The following is a 23,052-nucleotide window of genomic DNA, read 5'->3' on the forward strand; positions in this document are numbered from 1 at the left end:
GTACAAGATAAGAATTGTTTTTTAACGGTTATTAAAAAAGCTAAATAAATAACTAAATCACTTTATAATGACTAAAATACACTTTAAAAATACTTTTAAAATGCCAAACTTTAGCCCCGGTTTCACAAACAAGGCTTAAGCCTAGTTCTAGACTAAAATGTAAGGCTGAGCGGTTTCAATTGAAAGAAACTTGCACTGACTGATCTTAAAACATATCAGTGTCTTTGTTTTGTCTTTAGATGCACACCAGTAATATTTTTTTCTAAGGCACATTTATAAAAAATTAAATGTCCTAATTGAACAATGGCCTCATCTTGATTTAGTCTAAGCCCTGTCTGTGAAACTGGGCCTAAGAATACAAAAATATAATAAATGACTTTAGTATAATGACAAAACAAAACAAATCTTACATTTCAGTCTTACATTTCATTTTGGCTCCCAACCCTTTGTCTATAGATTTTCTGCTCACTCTAGACATTCCCTTAATCAACATGAGGTGCATCCTGGGATGCTTTTTAAACCATACTAAAGAAGTTCCCATGCATATTGGACTCTCAAGCCTACACACCCAACTCCCACATTCTCACACAGCAAAACCTGAACGTATCTAAAATCAAGTCAACAACTACAGACCTGTCCGCAATGCACTGCACATTTGTAGCACTATATCATAAATATGGAATGTGATATAGGCCAAGATATGCTCAATGCATTGCAAATAACTTCAAATGCCTCTTTCTCCATGCAGACTTAACAAACCATAATAATACATCCTCACTCTTAATCAAACATACTGAACCTTTACCGCTGCATTTAATTTATGGGCTGCGCAATCATTAGGGCTTAATTATTAGTTATTTAAGAAATACAATAGAGGCTTAAAGCACAATTTGTAGTATAGACCTGAAGGGCTTATAATAAAAACAGCTCTCAAATATTCTTTGCACAATATTTCTACTGAACCCAAAGTCTCTTAACTTGACAGAGCACCCCTGCTAGTTAAGAGGAAGTAGAACAGAAAAACATCTGATATTTGCTCAAAATAGATACCCTGGGTTTCCGAATATTACAGTGATCGGACGGAGTGTAACAGATGCAAGTAGGACAGGACAAATGCAGATTGGTTAATGTTTAACCTGCCATGGATCCAAGGGCAACTCACTTCACAAAGTCAACAGAGTAAAGCCCAGCTGAGACATAGTTGACCAAATAACCTTGAGGAACTGAGACCACAACATCAATAGGACACATGAGGGTAACTCCTTAAATGCTAAAGAGGAACGCGTGGCAATTAAGGCAAAATAATGTGTGTATTTTTGGAAAGGATTTGAAAGTTTTGCAATGCAAAGATCTTTTGACCTTTTTTGCTTTTATATTGAATGTTGATTTTGTTTTTGTCCCACAACCAAACAAAACTCACGAGTCAGCAGTCCAATGCTTGAAACAGTTTGCGTGAGCACATCAAATCAAATATAAAACATAAGAGCTACATGATAAAAAATTCACATAGGTCTTAAATTATGCCGTAGTGTCATAGTAAGGTTATGAAGAGACAGAGCTTATCTCCCAACACAACCTGTTAGTCCCATTGTTGTCTCAGACAAGATTATAATCCTACTCTGGATCTTTGAAGTTTCACCCATATTATAATGAAGCACACAATACATCCAAATATTCACTAATAAACATAAAAAGTTCCTGATATTTGATAAGACACCATCAATCACTGTAAAAACAAATTATATATATATATCTATATTCTGTAAAAAATACTCTGTCTGTATATTATAATCGCATCCAAAATAAAAAGTTTTTGTTTACATAATATGCGTGCGTACTGTGTATATTTATTATGCTTATATAAATACACACACATATAGTATATATTTTGAAAATATTTACATGTATTTACATGTATATATTCATACTAATATAATTTATATTATATCAAATATATTTAATATATAAATATCATATTTTTCTTAAATATATACATGCATGTGTGTGTGTATATATATATTTATATATGCATAATAAATATACACAGTATATTTAATATTTATTTTATTATATATACTTTCTTTTTTTCTTTTTTTATTTACTTTTATTTTTTATTTATCTATTCATTTATTTTTTTTTCTTCTTCACACCCTGCTGATGTTATCACTGTGATCTGTTTGGAAACCCTTTATTTTGAACATTAGAGGAATTTATTTGTAACTAGTATACCGTACTATCGCTTTCCTTTTGGACCTTTGTTCTGGAAAAGCTAATGTCATATTAAAACTGAATAAAACAAATAAAAACAAAACATGATTTTAACGTTTTTTTTTTTTTGAGTAAAGTTATATTCATTTTTACAACTCTGATGCCATGACAATGTATGCTTAAAACACTAAAACGACAGCTGAAATGAGATGAAAAACATTACAGCTCAAATAATAAACACATGCTAACAGAAGAATTAATGTAAGTGCTTTTATAAATCTGCTTTTAAATTATCCACATATTGGCCTCGTTTACTTTCATTGTAAATACCTCACTGTAACATCTATTTTGAGGGACGTGTTGAAATAATTTTTGTGGTTGTCAACATTATGCACAAATGTTGATGATTGACCTTAACTAAATAAAATAAAACTAAATTAAAAAAGCTGTTCATTGTTAGTTCATTATAATAAATGCATTATAAAATGTTATCAAATTGAAACTTACTGTAAAATGCTGCCATTTCTTTAATAAAAAAACACTTGAAAGTATTGCTTATTTGAATAGGCAAGCAGTTATAGTCAGAAATAGACACTGATATAGAGGCAGTGGGGTAATAAAGTGTGCATCTGGGGCTCTGTCCAGAACTGGCTGATAAACAGATATTACATAAAGACTCAAGACGCACACGAATGAATGAATGAATGAATGAACTGCAGCGGTGCAGGAGGTCTATGCTGTGTCAAATACACACTAACAAGCCTGATCAATACCCCCATCCCACAATAAACACACAGCGAGTCGAATACCTCTCACATTGTGTTTCCCCCCGTCACACAGGCGATCATACCTCTCTTAGCTGTGCTCCTCTATGAAAACACTTTACAAAACAGGAAGAGGACGACCAAGTCCGCTTGGCAGTGTGCTCTGCTCTCCACACCCTAAAACTGGTCTTACCAGCGTGTCTGTACTTATGAGTTATTAAGTTCTCCCATTCGCTCTGCCTTTTGTAGTTCTGCTTTGTGTATGACCAACAGCTGTTTGAACCACAGTTCACTAGACCTTATCAAGTCCGCACACTTGCTTTCCACCCTTTCCTCTTTTCTTGGGTTTACACTGGGAGTGGCCACCAACTGTGTGAACAACACATAATTATATATCTTAAAGGACAAGTACACATACACATAAATATGTCCTTACTAAATGTATGGTGTTTACACTCAAACACAGGTGTTAATGGAGTCTTTGCACATTGAGTGTTTTGAGTGGGTGAGTGTGTGTTTGTGTGTCAGGTTTTGGCTACAATGTTTGGACCAAACGTCCCCACAAGAATAGTTAAACCTGAAAAGAGGTACAGTACATTGTGTTATGTTCTGGAAACATTTCTTTGCAAAGTGTAAAGTGACTTTAAGACCAAAGTTGGGAACTGTAAACTTGTTATGTGAGTTTTTGAATGGCAAGTATATTTTAGGATTGGTGCAATACAAACTAATACTATACACTTTTTTTAAGTATATGCGGTGCTAACAAGTCAAAATATAATTTTATTTATAATACACTATTGTTCAAAACTTTGGTGTTATTTATTTATTTATTTTTGTTTTTAATAGAAGCCTCTTACGCCCACCAAATCTTTTTTTTTTTTATCAAAAATGCACAGTAAAAACTAAAATATTGTGAAATATTATTTCAATTTAAAATGACTATTTTATATTTTAATATATTTTAAAATGTAATTAATTTCTGTGATGGTAAAGCTGAATTTTCAGCAGCATTCCTCCAGTCTTCAGTGTTGCATGATCCTTCAGAAATCATTCCAATATTCTGATTTTTAATACTTTTTTTTGTAACGCTATAAATGTCTTTACTGTTACTTTTGAACTTTGTAATGTGTCGTTGTGAAATAAAAGTATTTAGTTCTTAAAAAATACTTTACTGACCCTAAATGTTTGAAAAGTAGTGTAATATGTAAACACTTTCATCATTTATTCACCTTCATGTAATTTCAAACCTGTATAAATACAACAACACACAAAAAACAACCCATTGACTTTCATAGTATGAACAAAAAATTAGGCATTCAAAATATCTTCTTTTATGTTTCAAAGAAATAAATAAGTCATAGGTTTTGAAATAACATAAGAGTATGATGACAGAATTTAAAACAGCTGCTCACAAGAATGGCAAATCATATTTAAGCTATTTATAAATCCTCAAATCCTCCAACAACAGGTAATAACTCAGCAAACGCGTGATGGAGACCTCAATAAATTTCAAGTATGATTTTTCAACAAGTGCTGTGTGCCTCAGGCATTTAATCAGTTCTTATGAGCAACGATATTCATAATTAAAGCGCTGGCTAACAGGATCATGACCTCTGGGTTCGACTTCATGTCTTCTCATCTTAATATCACACCTGACGCCTCAGCCCCTCACCCTCCCTTCCTGCATAAACACCAATCTTTCCATCCTTCTTTCTCTGAATTTTCTGCAAGTGCGTCTCATTTCAAGGTGACACCGACTGTGCTCCACTCACATCACACGATCCATCTCTGAATTCAGTGTACCACTTTTAAACAAGACAGAAAATCTTTCCAGCCCCTCTTGAGCTATTGTAAATATAAAGAGATAGGGATACCATGTGAGCTCAATGGGACCTTAATGCTTGGAAGAAAATGGATTTATCAGTCCAAATGAATTAGAATTACATTTAGAGGTAACCTTGAATAAAGAGCTTTACCTCAAACACACCGCATGCACCTTCACAGACAGTACCGCAGGTTAATGTGCATGTCTAAATCAGTTGGAGGCATTATGTAAGAGCATGTTGACATTTTGGTAGTGAAAAGAGAGTCATTTTATATGGCATGCTGCAAAGGGCATTCTCACTTTCTCATGCTATCACTGCTAATAGAGGTTAATTCAGTATAAAGGTATGTCTGGGAGACGAATGCAGCAGATTTCGGCTAACAGCAGCTAATAGAGCAGTGTTTGTGTGTGTGTATGTGTGTTAATGCATGGCCAAAACACTCACCTTCATGGTGGGTGGTGCAGTGCGGGGAGGTGAGGGTGGACATTCTCCCAGAGGCACACTGGAGATGGTCAGCAGCTCTTGTTTCCTGCAAAACACACACACACACGGTTAGCCAGGCAAATGGTCAGCACACTATGTAGTAGACTAATCAGATATGGTGAAGTTTGGCCCTAAAAATAGAAGACTGGCCCTCAAATGCAGAAGCCAACAGACATTTCACCGTATTTGTATGCATTGCATTGACTTGGGTTAATGTCAATTGGGTTAAAATATGTTCCATATTTAACTAAATAAATAAATAAATAAATATCATACATAAGCATGTCTCAAAATGTATACTATTTCAGAAATTTGGTTCCCTCAAAATAACACAGTTAGCCAGGCAGATCAACACACTTTAGCTGAAGACCAAGATTGTTTTGCACTAAAACAGAAGACTAGCCTCAGACACAGATGTATACAAACACACACACACACACACACACACACAAACACACTGAGGGCAGAGGGTCAGTGCAGTACCCTTTGAGAAAATATACTGAAAAGAGCCTGGTCTCCAGAGACTAAGGTGAAAGACTACGGGATAGAAAAACTCAATAATAACAATTCTTCTGTTTGCTTTGGTATCTGCACAGAGACATAACAAGAATAACTCAGGGCAGCCACCCCTGCAGACAGACTGCTGTAGGTCAAAAAAAGACGTAGAGAGGAGAGGGGTAAAAGAGGGGGGGAGGGGGGGAGGCATACAGAAAGGTGTAAGGCTCCAAGCAGTAACATGATCACATTTTAAAAGCAGTTCTTTTAGCCAAAGACAAATGAGAAAGGGGTTACTTGGAATTAAAATTAGTCAGGCAGACAAACTCTGGTCTAGAAATGAAGCTCCTTGCAGACGGTCTCAAATGAGGGTCCATTAAAATCTTTCCTTACATTAGACCTCCGATGGTCATTAAACTCCAAAACTGAACACATCTCTAGCTGGAAAATGCCACAGAAAATACATATATGAGGACGTGAAAGTTTCAATGAAAGATAAAGGAGAGTCAGTCTGAGAGAATGGAACCCATGCCATATTTATACATAATATTTATTATTTATATCTTATCAGTGATACCACAATAAACATGTTGTTTGTTGTAGGGCTGACCGATTATTGGCCTGGCCGATTATCGTCTCCAATAGCAAGCGTTTTTATGGTTATCGTAATCGGTCATTTTCAAAATTGATTGTTATGTAATAAAAAAAATAAATGTAATTATGCATAATTTATTGTTATTTTTATAGCAAGTGCATGTAACGTCTAAAATAAAGTGTTACCAAATATCTAACTAATCATCTCTTAGGACCCGACTGTAAATTATGAATGAAACATCCAGTACTCTAATGCAGTGACAAAGCATATTTTCTGTTTTGTTCTCTAGAGAGTTTCAGCATGGGTAGGTGACCTGGACATTACTAAAATATCACATTAGGTGGATGGACAAAGTCAATGTTAATGTACTTTGCTGATGCGCATACTCCATGTTTTCCTTTATGAAATACATCCAGCACACAGAAACAGTTCCCTTAGACCCAAAAGCCAAATGTGAGTGCGTGTCTGGCTGCCAGTTTTTCCATTCTTAATAGGAAACACTGAGCAAACATCTATTTCATCAAGCCATGAAGGCAGCTGCTTGAGGGGACAAGCTCCAGAACACCATGACTCTTGTTGAGAATGACCAGTCATGTTCAGATTCACCTCTATGCTGCAACTGCACCTTTGTCCCAGCTGGGTCACCAGAACAATGCCAGCTGCTGCTGTGGGTCTGAAGTCAAGAGCACAAACAGATGGACAACAGTAGAAGCTGATGTCAAAGGTCGTGGGGTCGGTCCAAGTCTACTGTATTTTGGCACAGATTCATAAAATTAGACATTGAACATGTTGACCCAACTATGTTTTGTGTGATGAACTGAAAAAACATACAAATTCAAGACACATTTATAAAACAAATACTGAAACCATAAGGGCATGTGTGTTAATTATTATTATTTTTAAATTAAATTAAATTAAAATAAAAAAATAAAATAAAATAAAATACATAAAATAAAATAAAAATAAGCACTGGTATCACAACACTAGAAGTTGCTAAAAAAAGAGTTTGAAAAATTTTGAAAGACGCATTAATAGATCAAACGTGGCAGGAAGAAAAAAACATAATATTAGTTAAAAAAATATATTTTAAATAAATATTTTTCTTATGAACTCAAATTCTGAATTCTGAAAAAAATTATGGTTTCCACAATACTATTAAGTAGCACAACTATTTTCAGCATTGATAATAATAAAAACATTATATAAATAATATTTATATATATATATATATAATAAATAATATTATTGAAATATTAATAATATTATTAATCAGCATATTAGGATTATTTCTGAAAATTCAGCGTTGCATTTACAGGAATAACATTTTAAAATATATTGAAATATAAAACAGCAATTTTACATTTTAATATTATTTAATTTTTTTATCAAATAAATGCAGCTTTGGTGAGCTGAAGAGACCTATTTCAAAAACATTTTAAAAATCTTACCGACCCCAATCTTTTGAACACTTGTGTCTAAATTAGAAGTCATTTTTCGTGCAATGTAAATGCTGTTGCTTGTTAAAATGGGCACTGTAATACATATATATGTGCTGCATTCACATGCAGCCTAAAACCACTGTGGCTTTAATAGAGACCCAATGTAATGTGTTTTGCTAAAGGGAGTGTGATCAGCATTTTGACCGTCTAATGACACTCATTGCTGATGTAACTGCATTACTGACTACATCACTCTCACTTAGCATGAAGGGACAGGTCCACAGACACAGCATTACAAAGACCACCGAATGCTTAGCGTTCAATCATTATACATTAGTGGAAGATTTTCAACTGCTGATTTTCTTAAATATACATTACAAAACTATATAAAAAAAACCCTAAAGGAATGGTTTACCCAAAAATGAATAAAATGCTCAAAATTTACTCACCCTTAGGATGTAGATGAGTTACCTTCTTCATCTGAACAGATCTGGAGAAATTTTGTATTACATCACTTGCTCACCAATGCATCCTCTGCAGTAAATGGGTGCCGTCAGAATGAGACTCAAAACAGCTGATAAAAACGTCACAATAATCCACAAGTAATAAACATGCATTATTATGGATTATTGATTGGTGTTTTGGCCTGAATTGACAGTTTAAAGTTAAAACACCTTAATGAATCAGTTGTTTGAACTCTTATTTTGACGGCACCCATTCACTGCAGAAGATCCATTGATAAGTGAATGATAAATGGCTACATTTCTCAAAATCTGTTCCAATGAAGAAACAAACTCATCTACATCTTTGATGAGTAAATATTAAGCAAATTTGATAATTTTTGGGTGAACTATTCCTTTAAGACTAAATGAAGGCTTAGTTCATTGCACAAGAACAAACAGTGATCAAGATTTCATGTGTTTAAATTCATAAAATATAAATGAGGGATATGAAAAGAGGTTGAGAGGTTTGCTGTGCTGTGCACAATGGAAAGATGAAGTCTTAGAAATAGGATTATTAGAAAGCTACATGAAACTTTTTCCTGGAACTCGTTTATGATGCTTACTTATGAATAAAGCCTTACAGCAGCCATGAAACACGATTTACAATCACAGTAAATCACAGTTATTGCTTCATTAGAATCTTATCAGCTCGTAAGGAGAAGCGGGAAGCTGCGATATCTCTAGTTGTCCAGCACGTGCTGTCTCCCTTCATTTCCAGTCCACAGTTTCATCACAAGGCTGTATATCTGCCTCTTTAATTAGGTCTGATTCAATACTAATCACATCTGCCCAGTGATTATGATTATCTAATGTTCCAGCAACATGCCTCATGCTTTGAATACACTCCAAAGAGAAAAAGACAACATACAGACTGAGTATTTATTATGCAAGTAGAGAACTGTAACGCAGTTGTCTTGATTCTGATTGGTCGAAATATTAGGCAGTGACCAATTTCCTAAATAAATATGATTTCGTGGTCGTGGAAGACTCTGTGGTCACTTTCTTCTCACATAATAAAATAATTTCAACTTAAATGTTTAGGATCAGTAATTTTTTTTAACAAATAATATTTGTTTTCATTGCATTAAATTGATCAAAAGTGACAGTAAATACATTTATAGTGTTACAAAAGGTTTCTATTTGAAAAAATGCTTTATATTCATAAAAAAAAAGAAAAATGACACAACACAACTGTTTCAACATTGATAATAATATGATATGTTTCTTGAGCACCAAATCAGCATATGATAATTATTTCTGAAGGATCACGTGACTCTAAAACTGCTGGAAATTCAGCTTTGCCATGACAGGAATAAATGACATTGTAAAATATAATCAAAAAGTAATAACTCAAAGTAATATTTTTAAATTGTAATAAAATAAAATAAAATAATAGTGTTTATTTATTCAATTTTTATTTGGAAATCTTGGTTACTGTTTACCCTGTTGGAGTTTATTTTGTGATACTGACATGCTGACTATACATAATCACTTACAAATGAAACAGGACAGGCGAGGACACCAGACTACAGGAAAGTAGATATTGCCAGAGGGCTGCCAATTAAATCCTAATTATAAATGTTATTTTTGACCCATGAAAACCAATAATGAACTTGATCATTCCCTCTTTGATCAGCCACATCACTGCAGTAATGAACTTAATATTCAACAAATTAGATTGCTACCTACCAATGGCAGTGTGTATTTGTTCTGCTCGCATAAACTAATTTGATACAGTCCTGTCAGATTCATTGGTTTACAGATACATTACGCTCATCTGAGTCAGTGGCCTAAATATTATCTATATGCTTACACGATTATTATGACAGTGTCAAAGCTCTGCTTGTCAGCTAAACTGACAGTCCACATGCTGAGGTAGTCTTTTATCGTTCCTCTTCCAGCAAGGGATTATGGGAAGCAATACCAGTGTCTTTTAAGGATAATATTTTTTCCTCAGATAGCTGTTGGAGTGGCCAGAGTGCTGCTTCCTGTTGTACGATGATATGTCGAGGCTATTTATAGAAAGTGAGAAATGTGGACAGTGGCCAGTGGCCAGTGTCCCAAACCGCATAGACTTATTCAGTCACACACAAGTTGTGTACACAAACTAGCACACTCACAAATGAAAATGACTTGTACAAAGGTAATTTAACTCCATATGGAAATTTAATTAAGGAATAATTGCTGCTGAAACAGAACGTTTCAACACGTAAAAGGAACAATCGATACTGAGTGCTGTTGAAACCCTCACTGCTTTTAGTCCCTGCTGTGCTAACAAGAATTAGAAGGACGTGCAAAAGTCGCTCAATAGGGCTCAATTAAAGCATTGGGTTTTGTGCTAGGATTTTTATTTGATCAAATTCAAGCTTATTCCTTCTGCACACATACTGTTAAATAACTAGTTCCGACAACAACAAAAAACAGCTGTTCTATGATCACTTAATGACGCAATATATATATCTGGCCATTATAAATCTCTACAAATGCATTTTTTTCTGAGAGGAAATTGATTGGCCTTAGACTCTTTGCACCTGTTTTTCATTTTACTCTACCTGTGGTGTACCAACAACGCCTGTAGACAATCAATAACTCAATTAATATAGCCAATCAGTCGCCATTACACATTAGCAAGACTAGCCTCGGTACTATGGCAACTGCTCAGAGGCTTGACACCCTATAACAGCAGCACTGGCTAATGACTCTCAGCAGGACGAGAGTAGCAGTGAAGCAGTCAGAACTAAATTGTATACATTTAAATGTGTTTTTCATTCTTTTTCCGAAGAATACGGGTAAAAGACAGTTTTTAGCTTTTGTAATGGAGGGAGTTCTGAGGATAATACAACAATCTAGGCTTCAAAGTCAAAAATGAAAAAGTTATGCTTATGATCATATTTAAGTTAGTTCTGCCTGCATTCTCTTCCATGTTCATAATACTGAGGAAAAATTTAATAAAATATTTAAAAAAATATTTATTTATGATTTATATTACATATATGTATATTCTTAAGAAATATATGTACTATATATTACATATATTTCTTTAAAATATACATATATATACATGTATATAAACATATACTTTTATTTTGGATGAGATTAATCACGATTAATCGATTTAAAAGCACTAAAAATTAAATAAAATATTTAAAAAAATATATATAAAGTGTGAAATTTACACAAAGTAAATATTTTCCAGATAATATTTTAACATTGTTTATAACATTTCACTGCATAAGTGGAGTTTTATATATGTAAATATATACACTGTAAAAAAATTTAATTCATGTTACTTGCTGTTTATTCCTAATTATTTTGCGAAATTTACTACATTGTAAAATTATTTTCAAAGCTAAAAATAAAACAGATTATTGGAGTACATTTTACAAGAAAATACTATTTCAGTCATTCTATTTTACAATTCAATGTGTTACCTGACATTTCTTTTATTATTTGTAAAATTCACTAGCAATTTCTGAGTGAGAATTCTTACGAAGCCGAGTGAAAATGATTTCAAAGTAAATCCTAAATGAAATTATAATAGATGTTGCTATAATTTAAAAATGAGGACCCACACAGTAGGATAATCATATAGGCAACAATGGCATCAGTCAGTACCATTATGAATAGTATTACCATTGTACTTTTTGGTAAGTGATTCTAGAATATGAGTTTTATCAAATCAGATAATACTCAAACAAAATAAGAAAACAAAGTCAAAAGAGCAGATCACATCAGAGTACAAAAAAACAAACCTGTTCATACGTAATCCCTCTTTCCAACTGTCTGAATAAATCAAATTCATTCTCAAATCAGCGATACCTTCCTTCACCCGCTTGACAGTTTTCAGTCTGTGTACATTTTGCCTCCAGCATGACTCTGAGAACAGCTTGTGTTTATTTGCCCTTGGACAAATTGGACAGTTGTTCGTTTTTGAAGGTTTACTGCATCCAAAAAGTCCTAAAGAAGCCCTCTTCTGCCTGAACAAACTCCTGGACTCTGGAGGAGTCTCAGCAGACCATCACAGGGGCCTTAAGGGGGGCCGGTGAGATGCTGGCATTGAGCAGGGCTTTTGATATCACTCCCTCTATTAAAGCAACCTGTGCTCCTCTGGGGTTTTTAAATGCATTAATCCTTTGTCCATATCACTAAATCAACAGTCTAACAGGAGACAAAGAGGACGCCACAGGGTTTTGAGAGAGCGAGAAAGGGGAAAAGAAAAGTGACTTCTAAAAATACCCTCCTCAATTCAACTGCTCTGTAAATAGGCTCTATACAACCTGTCAGTGAAACCGTCTCGGAGCACTTGTTAAGAGAGACACGGTCACATCACCTATTACACTTACTGATACAGTTCAATGGACCGATATATGCGTACACACCAGAAGAGATATTTTTATTTTGATAATGAATGGCAACTACACTACCTCTCTATAAAAAGTCAAATGCAGTAACTACGGCAACAGTGAAGCTGGGAAAATGTTTTTGATTGAATTTTGATTGATTTGATATCAGTTTTCACACTCTGTTTTCTCTGAATCTGATCTTAGAGCCAAACACATCTGTCACACGACAGATGAAGTGAAGTGAAGTGAAGTGACATTCAGCCAAGTATGGTGACCCATACTCGGAATTCGTGCTCTGCATTTAACCCATCCAACGTGCACACACACAGCAGTGAACACACACCGTGAACATACACCCGGAGCAGTGGGCAGCCATTTTATGCTGCAGCGCCCGGGGAGCAGTTGGGGGTTCGGTGCCTTGCTCAAGGGCACCTCAGTCGTATTGAGGGTGGAGAGAGCGCTGGACATTCACTCCCCCCACCTACAATCCCTGCCGGCCGGAGACTCGAACCCGCAACCTTTGGATTATGAGTCCGACTCTCTAACCATTAGGCCACGACTTCCCCCTTAAATCATATTAGATCATATTCTAAAAGATTTGATTTTGCTCATAAATCAGTTATGAGATTGACGTGATGCTTATTTATGTCCTGGATTTATTCATTTATTAAACAATATTTTAAAAGCAATGCAAATCTCACATAAAGTGACTTGAATACACAACATATAGTTTAGTTATATGTATGTTTCTGGATTAATTCATTTTAACTCATTGAGGGTAAAACAGAGAAAAAAATATCCTTATTTAGTATTTTGGCATAATTTCACAAGTAAAACATGAGTTAATTAGACCTTTTCATGACATGCAAGGATATTTAACTTGCAAAATGGCATGTGATACAAAAAGCATATGTGATATTAATTAATAATCATATTACATATGGAACATATATTTATACATATATATGTATATATACATATATATATATATGTATATATATATATATATACATATATATATATATATGTATATATATATATATATATACAGATATATATATATATATATATATATATATATATATATATATATATATATATATATATATATATATATGTAATACAATAGTTATATATATAAATAAATATACTAATTTATACAACAGTTCTTTTTGGTCCTTGAATCTGATTGGCTGATAAGAGTGTGATATTAGAGAGAGATCAGAAATCCAACAGCCGTTTCAGTTTGTGATCATATCACTCTGTTTGCGGTACTTCTTACAGCGAGTGTCATGGGGGACGCCCAAATCAAGTATCATTTTATAAATACGGAATATAGTTTTAAGAGGTTTTCAGGAGAGAACGTTCTTGTTTATAGTTCAAATATGCAGTTTGTTAATAAAAATAACGTCTGTTTGAAAATTGAGCTTCAGATGGTCAGAGGCCGTTCTGCGCTCATGAAGCCGCCTGAGAGCGCCTCACCTCAGCCAGATCTTCTGGAATTTACCGCTGGCTCAGATGTCTCTTTAGTGGTTAAACATGAGATGTAATTCTTTATGGGTAAATCTAACGGTTGTCTTTGGTCTCATTAATCTACTATTTGCTCCAGAGAAGATTTTGGCAAAATCTCATGTTTATGTAAATTCAATGCTGTATATCAGAGCGCTGCCTTTGTACTTTTGACTGAGCTGCCTAGCAACTTTTATGATGGCTGTTGTTGTTGTTGTTTATTAATTATTACTATTCAATATTTTTTTTATATATAAATAAATAATAGTGTTTAATATAGAGAAGCGGTGTGTGTTGATGATGGTGATTTTAGTTACATTGTACACAAGAGACTGTTTTTATGAGTGAGTCAGCAGTAAAAACTTTTACATTGAAAAGTTATAAACGCTATAAACGGAAGTTATTTTTAGTTTCAACAAAAGCTTGACGCAGCGAACATATGCACTGAGCAGCAAATTCACCCTTAACAGTTGAAAGGATAGTAACGTTACAAAAAAGATAACGCTTTCCTCAGCAGATATTCAAACTAATGTTTATTGTGAATATGAGACCGATCTAAAGAAATCAGCTACAGGTAATCACACTCACCCAGTCCATCTCTCTCTCTCATAATACTCTACATAATACAGTGAGATTTTAATACAGAAATGCAATAAGCTTTCAATGAAGCAATTCAATGTTCATTCGTTACTAGTTCTAAAGTGACATTTTGGAATTAGTAACGGAGGCTTGGACTCAGCTGTTAAACTGTCGACTTTAGATTTGAATTTGTGGCGGAAGGAAGTAGTTCTGCACAAAAGAGGGCTTTTAAAGACACTCCGTAGTAATTTTGTTTATGTATTTACACACTCATGCCATCGAACTTTTGTATAAACGCAATATCCCACTCGTAGACGTGAGATACTGTTGTATATCGGCACGCTGTGATTACCTACGGCCGAATCACAGCCGTGCCAATAGAAATCCATAACTCAAGTCATCTTGCTTTTATATATATATATATATATATATATATATATATATATATATATATATATATACGCACACACGTATCTTTTTAAAAACTTTTTTAACAACCTTCGACACAAACACATATTCAAGGTGCAAGAAGAATGTTATTTAAATGTTATTTTTTTACTTGGTACACCACAACCTATTTAGAGTTATTTAAATTAAACTAAAAATCTAATGAACAATATGAATACAAAGTTAAACTAATAAAAGTTCTCTTTTCTTCATTATGGGCACACTTACTTGTTATTGACTCTAAATCTCAAAATGTTCCAAGGAGCTACAGAAGCAACATTCTGTCCATTTAATGTTTCCATTTAGCAGGACTGATAAGGAACATGATTATATCATAATCCATCACTACGCCATAGTGCTGCCATTTGAGCCCTTTACTTTGAGTTTTTATGACATACTGTGTATATATCACTGAGTGTGCTTTGCCATTGTGCTGGCAGCCAGAGGTCTGTTTTACGGCCTCTTCTGGATGAATGAGTGCATGTTTTTTCCAGGTACTCACGATGACTCTCTCTTACAGTTACAAACGATGATGCATCTTTGGTACTGAATGAGGAACTGAACTGGAATCTTATGCTAGGAATCTTATCCTCTGACCTAAAGGACTTTGAGTCTTTGTATGTTTATATGCGAGAGACAGAGGGCAAAAGGTGACCTAGTTTAGTTTAATTTCTCACAGCTGCTAATCAAAATGCTTTCTCAAAAACAGAAAGAGAGAGAGGGGGAAAAACAACTGAGCAAAGAGGAAGTAACGGGGGGAGGGCACAGCGGAGGTGCATAGGGATAAAAAATTATATGTGAAGAAACGACGTGAAGGAGAAAAGTGAAAAAGGCTGAAGGAAAATAAAGTGTGATGGAAACAAAATGAGTCAGGAGGTGAAGGCAGTTCATGTGAGCTGCAGGAGACAGGATCATGGGTGAAATGAGTGATGAAGGTGGAGAAAATTAGATTTCAGTGAATGAAACAGGAAACCAGAAAAACATTTGCTTTGGTGCTTAATGAACTTATGAAGAAATGCTTTCGCTGCTGCTCTCAGCTTACAGCACTTGCCAAGATAAATAGATGAGGAACATTATGGCAAATAAAGAATTATTAATAACCAAAATAAAACTAGTCAACCTGGTAGAGAGACTGCAAACAACAAAAAATAATGCAAATGTTATCTTAAGTATTTTCTCTCTTGTTTTCCAGTAAAAATATCAAGAGATAACAATGAATAAAATTAATTTACTCGAGGCATTAAAACTAGTTTTCAGAAAACATATAATTTAACCCACTTGAAAATAGTATGCAAAAAAACGTTATTGATTTATGTGTGCTACATGTTCTTAAAATCTGCCATTGGGGTAAAAATAAATAAATAAATAATTCAAGATTAAATCTTATTCAAAATTTCATTGTTTACTTTTTATAAAATTCAAGATTATGTTCTATTAATAATATATATTAAATATATTAAATTACATTAAATATTATATGTTATGTGAAAAGGTATTTATTAGAGAAGTAAATTTACCTTTTTATGAATTAATTTAAATTAATGAATTAATTTTATGGATAATATATTATCAGTTAACCCACTGGAAAATAGCATAAAGAATTAAACTCACAGTTGTTTTATGCCCCAAAAATCTGCCAATGAGGTAAAAACATGTTTTTTTCACACTTTATTTTAAGATCCAATTCTCGCTATTAGTCGAGTAACTATTAACTATGACTTTTGCCTCAATAAACTCCTAATTTGCTGCTTATTAATAGTTAGTAAGGTAGTTGTTAAGTTTAGGTATTGGGTATAGAATAAGGGATGTAGAATATGGTCATGCAGAATATGTGCTTTAATAAACAACAAATATGTTAATAAAATGCATTGTAATGAGCGACTAGTGAGAATTGGTCCCTATATATAAAGTGTCAGCGTTTTTTTAGATGAACAATTATTAAATAATAAATAATGCAAGATTAAATATTAATTATTAAATAAATTGATTCAAGGGATAGTCTCTGTGATGTTTATTGGCAAACAATACAAAAATACTTTTTAAGAAAATGCTTTTTAAAAGATCTTTTTACCTACTCAAAGAACTCTAATCTGAGAACAAATTATACTCTGAAGTGCTCTCGAATCTGGTACCAAACCTTTAATTTTAAAATAAAACAACGCAATTACTACACCAATCAACCTTTCGATTAAAACAAGAGGGAGCAATAACCTTCCTCACAGACCAAACTTGAAACACCCAGCCATCAAGGTGAATCCCATTATAACGTTTATAAATATGAACCACTTATCACTCTGAAAAGCCTGTTTGATTTATAGACTCTCTTCTGCACATCTGAGCTAAAGAACAGGACAGAACTGATAAAAGCGGCGACTCCAGCTGGGCCGTCTCGCAATGATGTCAGTAACCATGACAGTTATCGATGAGATCTATGCAAATGGAGCCGCACACATGGCACCTGCGAACACAAATTGTATTGTGTTTCCAAGCGGCACGACACCTGCGTAAATCAGTGTGTTTGGGAGTGTGTTAGTATGCAGTCAAATCAGTATAATTAATGATTAGACAAAGTTTACACTGGGGCCACTGTTAGTGATGATGATGCCAGCTGATATGGAGCAACACGGCTACTGACCAGACAGCACTGGAGAAGCTGGGTAAATGGTAGCTGAGAACTAGTTTCGTGGTCTCATCCTAGGAGATTTACTTCCACAAACTGTACGATCTGACCTGGATGACCCTGACCAGGAGGGATTGGTGAAAACTGTCTCTCTCTCTCTCTGTTTACTCTGTTTGTTTAACAGTGCTGTATTTGCTTGGAACTCTTTGTACATTGACGGTTACACAAAGTACATTTGAAAATACATATGCAATTTTCTAATTATATTAAAGGGGTGATCGGATGCAAAGTTCAAAGTTGTTTGAACATAAATGTGTGTTGGAAGCGTGTGTACACATCCATCCTATAATGATAAAAATCCACCCAGTGTTTTTTTTTAAATCCCTATTCTAAAATCCCCTTTCTCAAATCAGGCTGCTCTGAGAGCCCTGTCAGAATGACGTAGTTCTGTACAGGCCCCTCCCACGATAGTTGATTGACACTAGCGTCTTACCTTAGACCCGCCCTGAGTGATCTGAGAGCTGTCCGTCATCGACTCCGGTGCAGGGGAAGACAAGATGTCTCCAATTAAGCGATTGAAGTGTTTAGTTGTTAGATGTAATGATGAACATAGCAGTCGTCATTTACTCCTGACATCTGAGCCGATGAAGACGCAGAAGATTAACGATACTTTTTGAAGGGAATGCGCCGATCCCTAATCTACATAAATGCATCTATGTTTGTGCGAATCATTCGTGATCCAGCTTTATTTACAGAAGAAGTGAGTATAATGGTTTTTATGAATCTTTGCAAATCACCTTTCCTAATAATGTGCTAGTTAGCCAGTTTCGCAGCTGAAGTTTAGTATGCTCCATAGATACATATACCTAGATGCCTCATTATCGACTGTTTCTATGGGCCGCGGTATTTAAGCCATCCGCTATTTTTGGAACGGTCTGCGAATCTTTGAGCGCATTGACTGTGTGCGTCTACAACAGCAAGTAATACGCTTGTATATCTTTGAATATTCATTGATTATTATGGTGAACGCGAGATGGCTGACGCGTCAACATATCCGGATCGGTCGAATAGGGAATCTACACATATCTATGGTCTGCTCGTCACTCCACGGAAGAGAGGGGCGGAGTCAGTAGAGCTCTCTAGAATTTAAAGAAACATGGACTAGATCAGAGTGCTGAAGACAGAGCTGATTTTGACAGGTTTAAAAAGGTATTTTTTACACTACCATTGAGAATTTTTACCAAAGTATGTTATAGACTTTTCATTAAGACATGGCATTAAGAATCATATCAACTTCAATCATATCATATCAATCCGATGACCCCTTTAACCATTTCTCTTAGACAGCAATGAGATTACATAGAGAGCAAGGCAGATTTTGCTTTTTCTAAAAAAAACAAAAAAAGACCTAAAAAACCAACAAGTGTTTCAGGAGACTCTCAACTATTATTCAAAATTAAAGTATTTTTGTTAATTAAAATAAAATGTACATATTATTTGAAAAAATTAGAGATGTTTCCAACTGAAGTTGACGCACTAAATTTACTAACTGAAAAAAAAACTAAAATTGAAATAAAAATAAATTGAACCTAAATAGTAAAATAAAAAAATAATACAAATGAAGAAATTACTCAAATAAAATGACAACTTAAAATACAAAAATAAATAACAGTAAATCAACACCTCAAACTGTGCTGAGATTTGTCAAATCTGTGATTAAATGAAACATTTCTCTTTATATTCTTTCAAGACCAAAAATGCAATCCATGTTAATTTTATAGACATATACTTTTACTGTATATCAACAATTGTCTTATTTGTGTGTTATGTTGTTTCTCCATCAGAAACAGTTGAGATTTTTCAATGACACATAATTGAGAGCTTGAGTATCCTGAGCTATGAACAAGAAATGTATTTTGCTTTGGGGCATATGAGGAGAAAGACAAGCTTGGAAGTTGCAAACGAGAGCATCCTCAAATGAGCCACAAAAAAAGGGTCCTTTACGATATACTAACCCAATTACAACACACTTGGGATGACAATAAATGTATAAAGTGTACATACGATGACCTACATAGCCAGGAACCTCATACCAAAATGCAGGTCAAGCAGAGCACCCAGGCCAATAACAACAGCTAGATCTGAATCACAGGTCAAACTAGAGGGTGGGAAAAAGAAAAGTTCACCCACCGCTCCTTGTCCCTCTCTTTCTCCCTCTGTCGTCTGGACTTGTGCAGTAGTCCGATCAGAATGACAGCAGCCCGAATGCCGGCTTTTTTGGAGTTGACTTTGGCTTCAGAATCCGACATGCTGTCCGGCTCACACTCCGAAACAGACTTTGGACCAGGACTGTCCTGTGCTATTCTGGTGCGACCAAGCTCTCTGCCACGGGCTGAGGGACTGAGAATAGACATATCCCTCTACCTCTCTCCTTCTCATGATCTCTCTCTCTCACTTTTCTCCTCTCACTCACTCCTACACCAGTTCTCATTGCCTGCCTCTGTCTGGATCTGATAGGCTGAACAGAATACAAGCCACGCCCACTTATCCCCAGCCCCTCCCTCCCAATCCCTCTCTCACTTTTCCATCTGCTCTGTTCCTGGACTGTTCAGCTTTCTGTTGCCAGACCTTTCCGCACTCGTTCAATCTAAAAAAAACAAACAAAAAACTGTCCTCTCCTGCTCTCTTAACACAAATACAGTCAGACTTAATTGCATCTTGCATCTTTCTGAATCAAAATGCACCTTTTGTTCAGCACAGAAAGAAACTCCATGACCTGTCAGTCAACATCCTTGACCCCTTTTCCTGTTTTCTATGGCATCACAAAATGCTTTCAGAAAATTCAGGAGTATAACAATAAGGCGGTCAACATTAGTAACCTTCTTCCTGTACCAAAGTAAGAATCTCCTTTATATGTTTCAGTATATTTGCGTTTGTATGTGCCACGGTCCGGCGGTTCGCTCCCTACAGCATCTCGTCTGACCTGTTCTTCATTACTCAGTCCTGTCTCTGTTTGTCTTTCATCTTCTCCTTCTGTTTGCCTTTTCCCACTGCAGGAAGTTACACAGCTCTTCTGCTGTCTGCCTAGTGTGCTGGGTCTGACTCTTTCCATGCATATCTCGCTCATAGATGGATTAAGGTATGGGCCTGCTGAGCATTTGCCCCAAGGAGGTCTATAATACCTGGAGAAGGCTATCCGTTAGCATTTCCATTCATCTCAGTGGCAGCTGCTCAGCTAGTGCAGGAACCCCCAGAAGTACTGGTTTGAAATCTACCTTCTTTTTTTTTTTGCTCATGGAGACACATTAAATAAAAATAAAAAAGCTTGGGGTCAGTAAGATTTTATTTTTAAAAACATTAATACTTCAGCAAACATGCATTTAAATATTAGAAAAAGATTTATGTTTCAAATGAATGCTGTACTTTTGAACTTTAAAATCTAAACTGTAATTTAAAAAATTCTAACTGTAAATTCTAATAATACAGTACTTCATAATACTAATTCCGTTAACACTTTACTTAAAGCATTTATTTAATAATGCATTATAAAAGCAGTTTTAATGTATTAATTAATTATGTCTTGTAATGCATCTTATAATGCAAGTTCAAGTTCAAGTTTATTTGTATAGCGCTTTTTATGATACAAATCGTTGCAAAGCAGCTCTACAGGAAATTAAGTTTTCACAATATATTTATATATCGCAGAACCTTAATATATTTAACTTATGGCAAAATTTGATAATTCTGTATGTTGTCTGAGCTTTGGCATCCTCTGAGGGGTTGGCATTATCTTTTCTCAGGTGTTCGGTCATCTCAGATCATTTAAGGGTTGGATCCAGACTGAAGCTTCTGTAATTCCTAGTTACCACGGGATGTTAATCCCAGAAACAGAGAAACAAATAGAGACATAATTAGCGTAGCTGCTGTTCCAGCTAAGCAAAAATGATTTGTTCAACCCAAGCTAAAGAATAAAAATAATGTACATTTGATCAGATATAACTGCAGTACAAGATTATAAGAATGCTTGGCTAAAGAGATGTGTCTTTAATCTAGATTTAAACAGAGAGAGTGTGTCTGAACCTCGAACGTTATCAGGAAGGCTATTCCAGAGTTTGGGAGCCAAATGTGAAAAAGCTCTACCTCCTTTAGTGGACTTTGCTATCCTAGGTATTACCAAAAGTCCAGAGTTTTGTGACCTTAGGGAGCGGGTTGGATTGTAGCGTGGTAGAAGACGAGTTAGGTAAGCAGGAGCTAAACCATTTAGGGCCTTATAGGCAAGTAATAATATTTTGTAAATGATATGGAACTTAATAGGTAGCCAGTGCAGAGACTGTAAAATTGGGGTAATATGATCATATTTTCTTGACCTGGTAAGAACTCTAGCCGCTGCATTTTGGACTATCTGTAGCTTGTTTATTGAAGATGCAGGACAACCAGCTAGCAGTGCATTACAATAGTCCAGTCTAGAGGTCATGCATGCATGAACTAGCTCTTCTGCATCAGAAACAGGTAGCATGTTTCGAAACTTGGCAATGTTTCTAAGATGGAAGAATGCTGTTTTTGTAACATGGGAAATATGATTTTCAAAGGACAAGTTGCTGTCTAATATAACACCCAGATTTTTGACTTTAGAGGACGTAACAGTACATCCGTCTAGTTGCAAATTGTAATCCAAGAGATTCTGTGTACTGTTTTTTTGCATTGTACAATCTCAAGAATAATTGTAACCATAGACATTATAACACTTATTAATTCATTATTACACTATGAATTCAAATTCGGTTATAATTATTTACAACAAAATATAATGTATTACAATGCACATTATGAATAATTATAGTGCATTATACCCTTTAATAATAATTTTATAATGCATTATACATAAAGGCTTAAAGTAAAGTGTTACCAGACTTTTCAAAAACAAAGAAAAATATTACTGACCACAAACTTTTGAGTGGTACACTCTAAAAATAATTTTTTTGAAGTTGAGCTATTAGAGTATGTTACCTTAAATCATATTTAATTCAATTTACTTGACGATTCTTTGTTATTTTTGAGATTTCTGAATAAAAATTGCTTTTACACCAATTTCTGTAAAAATTGTGGTGCTGGTTGATCTTTGCCACCCAATCAACACTGGAAATGCAGTGTATCACGGTACAACAATGTCATGATTCTTTCCTTGCCTCACTGCTTGTCCAACGCTTATAGTCAGATGTGCTCTTTTTTGTCTAATAATGG

General features: G+C 34.7%; 1 protein-coding gene across 8 annotated transcripts in view; it reads right to left on the bottom strand.

Moving 5' to 3' along the window:
• The window catches only part of LOC306854517 (rap1 GTPase-activating protein 2-like), a 39,785-nt gene extending 19,521 nt beyond the window's left edge, over positions 1 to 20,264 (bottom strand). For 4 of the 8 annotated variants that reach the window (XM_079392614.1, XM_079392613.1, XM_079392611.1 and 1 more), the window contains exons 1-2: positions 20,002 to 20,264; positions 5,243 to 5,327 (exon numbers count right to left, since the gene is read on the bottom strand). In XM_079392614.1, coding sequence (XP_079248740.1) covers positions 5,243 to 5,327; positions 20,002 to 20,225 — 309 coding nt within the window. In that variant the 5' untranslated portion in view covers positions 20,226 to 20,264. Of the gene's footprint in view, positions 1 to 3,058; positions 3,305 to 5,242; positions 5,328 to 20,001 lie in introns of those variants that run through there. The other 4 variants (XM_079392612.1, XM_079392615.1, XM_079392616.1 and 1 more) reach the window with 4 other exon arrangements.
• Positions 20,265 to 23,052: the final 2,788 nt, after the last annotated feature.

The sequence above is a fragment of the Barbus barbus genome, assembly GCF_936440315.1.
Source record: "Barbus barbus genome assembly, chromosome: 34".
In the NCBI taxonomy this organism is placed as follows: Eukaryota; Metazoa; Chordata; class Actinopteri; order Cypriniformes; family Cyprinidae; genus Barbus; species Barbus barbus.